The 4557-nt window shown below is 42.2% G+C and overlaps 1 protein-coding gene across 1 annotated transcript in view; it reads left to right on the forward strand.

The window, feature by feature from the left end:
* The first annotated feature begins 380 nt into the window (after positions 1-380).
* LOC107656176 (diacylglycerol kinase zeta-like) overlaps positions 381-4557 on the forward strand; it is a 50571-nt gene continuing 46394 nt past the window's right edge. The window contains exons 1-5 of the mRNA XM_016443914.1: positions 381-1808; positions 2458-2566; positions 2684-2779; positions 3870-3947; positions 4031-4102. Of these exons, the coding sequence (XP_016299400.1) occupies positions 985-1808; positions 2458-2566; positions 2684-2779; positions 3870-3947; positions 4031-4102 (1179 nt within the window). The 5' untranslated portion in view covers positions 381-984. The remainder of the gene's footprint in view (positions 1809-2457; positions 2567-2683; positions 2780-3869; positions 3948-4030; positions 4103-4557) is intronic.

Genomic DNA, 4557 nt, shown 5'->3' on the forward strand with positions numbered 1-4557 from the left:
GTGTTTTAAGGCCTTGTTCAGACTGTCAGTCCAAATCCTATTTTTGTGCATGTCCGATAAGAATCAAATCATATTTTGGCAAGTGTGAATGGCAAAAAATCTCATGAAATATGATTTTTACAAAACTGTTTCAAGCTATATTGATATGTAGTTTGAAATCCTATTCAAATCACTTTTCTGGAAATCCGTTTCAGTCTGACCGCTCAGATTGAGATTTAGTGTAGCTTTTCTCACACCGTATAAAGTGTAAACACGTCAGATGTTGTTGGTAGAAAATATGCTGAATGTGTTTGCAGAAATGTATGACACTCTTTTTCTGCGAAACACAAGATATTTAAAAAAATATCTCATGTCCATACAATGAAAGTCATTTCAGTAAAAAAATTTAAATTTTTAGGTAAACTATCCCTTTAAGGGCACTATTGAGAAGTCTCTCTGTGGGATCAGAAAGAGTGAAGAGTGAGAGCGGAGATGACTTCTATAAATATCGCTGTCAGATACACTTTCTCCAGGTAACGTTACCTGAGCGCAGTCAGGTATATCATCACCACATTATACTCCTGAATCAATTGTTATCGTATGTCATCCAGTTACGTAGCATTGCTGATTAAAGGAGGTTTCATTTTCTTGGTTACGATTCAGACAGATACTCGGATGCAGAGGATTTAGATGGTTTTCTTCAACTTCATCTGAGCTGCTAAATAAGTCACACGGGTGAGAACTTAAGAATAGAGTTGATTGGCATTGAATAGCACTGAATAGAGCTGATTGGAGTGATTAGTGGTGGTCTCATAACCCATCATTGTTATTTCAAAAAAGGTCAAAGGAACAGCACTGCATTCATGGAGACATTCGGACCAGATTTGTTCATGTGTGTGTTGTCTGTGTATTGTGTGCGCTGACTGACTCGCTCTTGCACCCACAGCGTCCTCTGGGGAAGACATCAGTCGTGGCATATAGCGTCTTCTCTTATCACCGAGTCCAATGGATGCATTGTTTGGCCTGCGTTTCAGACAGAAAGCCTGTGAGCCAAGCAGACACAGGCGCTCCAGCGTGTCACTTCCAGTGAGTAAAGCGCGCCGGCGCTCCAGCGTGGGCCTGCCATCATCTGGCCTGGCTCAGAGACGCAGGTCTAGCTCTCAGCTCCAAACCAGCAACGTGCCGACGGGAGTCATTCAACACAGAAGAGGACACTTCACCAGAAGGAGGTCGAGCGATGCAACAGCCTGCCTGACCCCACGGTTCGCTATCCGACGGAGACAGGCTGCCAAACACCGTAGCATTCACGCCCAGCTCCTGGGCCCATCACTGCTCCTGGCTAGCATGGTGCAAATGAGTGAAGATCACGAAACTGAGAATAAGAGTGCAGAAGAATACTCCTCTCTCTCTGATAGTGACTGTAGCCAGGAGGAGCACAAGCAAGCAGGGATGGACTTAGAGTCAGAGTCTGATAAGTGTATGACGTGGTTGGCTCAGGGTTTGTTGGCGGGAAAAAGTATTCAGCCCCGCCCCCTCATCCGTGCCCCACGTTGCCTGCGGCGAAACTCCTCACACCTACTCCCTGCTGAGGCCGTTTACCGGAGCCCAGCCTCTTATGGGCTGTACGGCCGTTACCGTAGGACCAGTCAGGCACAGGGTCTGTCTAATGTAGGTGGATTGTGGGCAGGGAGGCAAAATTCTCTTGCAGCTCGAGGATCAGTTGAATTGTACAGGACGAGCTCCCCTTGCTGGACAGATCTCGGTCTTTCACACACACTGCAGGAAACTTACTACAACCCACAGATTGACACATGGAGTGCGTTCCTCTCGTATGTAGACCCCTAACTACAGCTGTATGTCTTAATATGTGTGTGTTTGTACCAGAAGCTATTTGGACTTTGCTATCACTTTTTGTTGCTGTGGGTATGTGAGAGCATGTCTCTCTTGTCGCTTTTGGGGAAAAAAAAAGGTTTTATCAGCACTACATAATCTCAACCCCAAAGTGAATGACCTTAATGCTAGCCTTAGCACTCCAACAGTAATTCCAATATATGTGATTAGTAAGGAACTTTGTCTCTTGTATTCTTTCAGATAATTTGAAACAATAGTGAACTATTCCTTGAATTGTATATGCAAGAAATATGATTGGTGGAGTTTGAGAGCAGTGGGTTATTTTATGAGTGTCAGTTTGGAGTGCAGCTGAGCTGAACACAAAGTTTCAATGTTTCTGTTTCTCATTTATTTTTACTCTCTACTTTCATTTTTCAAATTGAAATATCTCTCTTCTCCTTTTTTATGGTTTACATGTGACGCACACTGTTAAGCAACAGTACTCTGAATGTTTTGTTTTGTTTTGTTTGACACTTTTACTGTTCTTCTTTGTGTATGTGTAGATCCGGGCTATACATTGAGTTTCTGACTCTTTATCATTTTTGCTTGATGTTTTATGGAACCTTCCTGTTTTGTGTTTGTCTGTAGGAAGGCCATTGCCAAGTCCGGTCTCCAGCACCTCTCATGCCAGCCCAGTGCTGCAGTGTTGGCCAAGGGGGAAACAGACAGAGAAATCCGCAGCACAGTGGACTGGAGTGTGAGTAACACAAACCCAAATAATCTAGACTTCAGATCTCTCTTCTTTGTACTCTTGATAGAGCTACAGTTTCTTTCTCTGGTTTCACATTTAATTTGATGCTTTGTATTTGAGCAGGAATCAGCTCTGTATGGAGAGCACATCTGGTTCGAGACGAATGTCTCTGGGGACTTCTGTTACGTCGGAGAACAGCACTGTTACGCCAAATCCCTGGTGAGTGTGTGTTTGATAGGAATGTCAGTATATGTCCCTCTTTAAAGGGGTCCTATTATGCTCTTTTACAAAGTCTTGATTTTGTTTTGGGGGTGTACTAGAACAGGCTCTCATACCATGTTGTTTGAAAAACACATTATTTTTCACACATTTTACATTATTACAACACCTCTCTCCCCAGTCTGGCATGAACGGCTTGAATAGTTCTTGTATCAAATGAAGGCCCGCCTTCTGAAATACGAAATGTGCTGTGATTGGTTAGCTGGGCCAGTGTGTGTTGTGATTGGCAGCACTCGGCACCTGGTCGGGAAATGTCATGCCCCTTACCATAGCTGTGAGCTTCAGTGTAAATATTGCGTCAAAATCAAATCAATTTGAGCGCGATTTAAACCCGGATGATTGTAACCACTCTAAGTTCGTCTGCCTTGGAAAAGCTAGTGTGTCTCCGACGTAGTGATAACACTCATTGCCTTCTCTATTGCAGCTCAACCAGGTCTCGTCCCATTCGTCGATATTTGTGATATATCAAATCCCGGAAATATGCGTTGTAGTCCAAACGAGTCGTTCGTTGTAGTTTTTAAAATGTGATTTCTGTTAAATAAAATATCTCCTTTTGAAGTGGACGTTGAGCTTTGTAACTTTGCAGATCTTTTTTATGCTGAAACGGCAACATTACAGACTAACTAAAGTTGAAAAAGTGAAAAAGCATAATAGGACCCCTTTAAGAAAGAGTGAGTAAACAGAGGAGAGTAAATAGTGGGGCGAAAGTGAGATGCAGCAAATTTTAGATTCGAGAGAATAACAGATTGTATAATATACAGCAAAATGGTGATGGAGAATATAGAAATAGATGGAAGGTAAAGGGGGAAAAAGAGAATCTCTCAATTGAACATTTCTCTTTTTCGCTCATATTTTCTCTCTTAGTGTAATGCTGCCCTCTGGTGGCTGGCTTGCAGAATGCATTGCATAATTTCAATTTTCAAATTATGTGCATTAAATCATGATTTAGTTCTTTTGATTGTAAATTTTGTATCAAGTGAAGATCACCTGTCAGAATAAATCTAATGTCTCTTTTTCCTGGTTTTCACAGCAAAAGTCTGTTGCTCGGAAAAAGTGTGCTGCTTGCAAGATCGTAGTTCACTCCATCTGCATTGAACAGCTGGAAAAGGTGAGTGCCATTACCAGTGGAAACACAAAAGTAGAGTCATGATCTGACACTGCATCACAGACCATACGTATTCCTCCCTTCAGTTATTGGACTGGAAAGCTCCACCTCAAGGGGAGGGGCTTGATGAGGTGCCCCTCAAAGACCCATCATTCAGAGTGAGAAACTCTAGCTTTTTCTCAGACTCGGCTGGGGCTAATGGATCACTCACACATCTGATCTTAGTAAAGACTGGTGACTGTCTGGCCTGATAAACCTAGAACAGCCAAATAACAGAATCCTGTTAACATCTGGAGCCACTTTAGCTCTCAGTCCATCCAGCCTGTGAATGGGGCATTCAAATGTTTTTTTAGTTTTTTTTTTGATAACTTAATTGGTTTGAAGTTAAGACAAAATCTGGTTTAACCATGCAATTCAGAAAGGTTTTCTTGCCAGACATATTCTGTTTCTTATTAGTAGGGGTGCTCCGATCAGGATTTTTGAGGCCGATCAGCAGTATCTGCCGATACCGATCACCGATACCGATCTTTTTAAAGCCTTCTTTTTATCATTTATAACTATTTATAGTGATACTCCAATCAGGATTTTTAGACATTTATTCAGGGCCTGAATT

Source organism: Sinocyclocheilus anshuiensis, unplaced genomic scaffold (assembly GCF_001515605.1).
Source record: "Sinocyclocheilus anshuiensis isolate Anshui unplaced genomic scaffold, SAMN03320099.WGS_v1.1 scaffold1429, whole genome shotgun sequence".
Lineage (NCBI taxonomy): Eukaryota > Metazoa > Chordata > Actinopteri > Cypriniformes > Cyprinidae > Sinocyclocheilus > Sinocyclocheilus anshuiensis.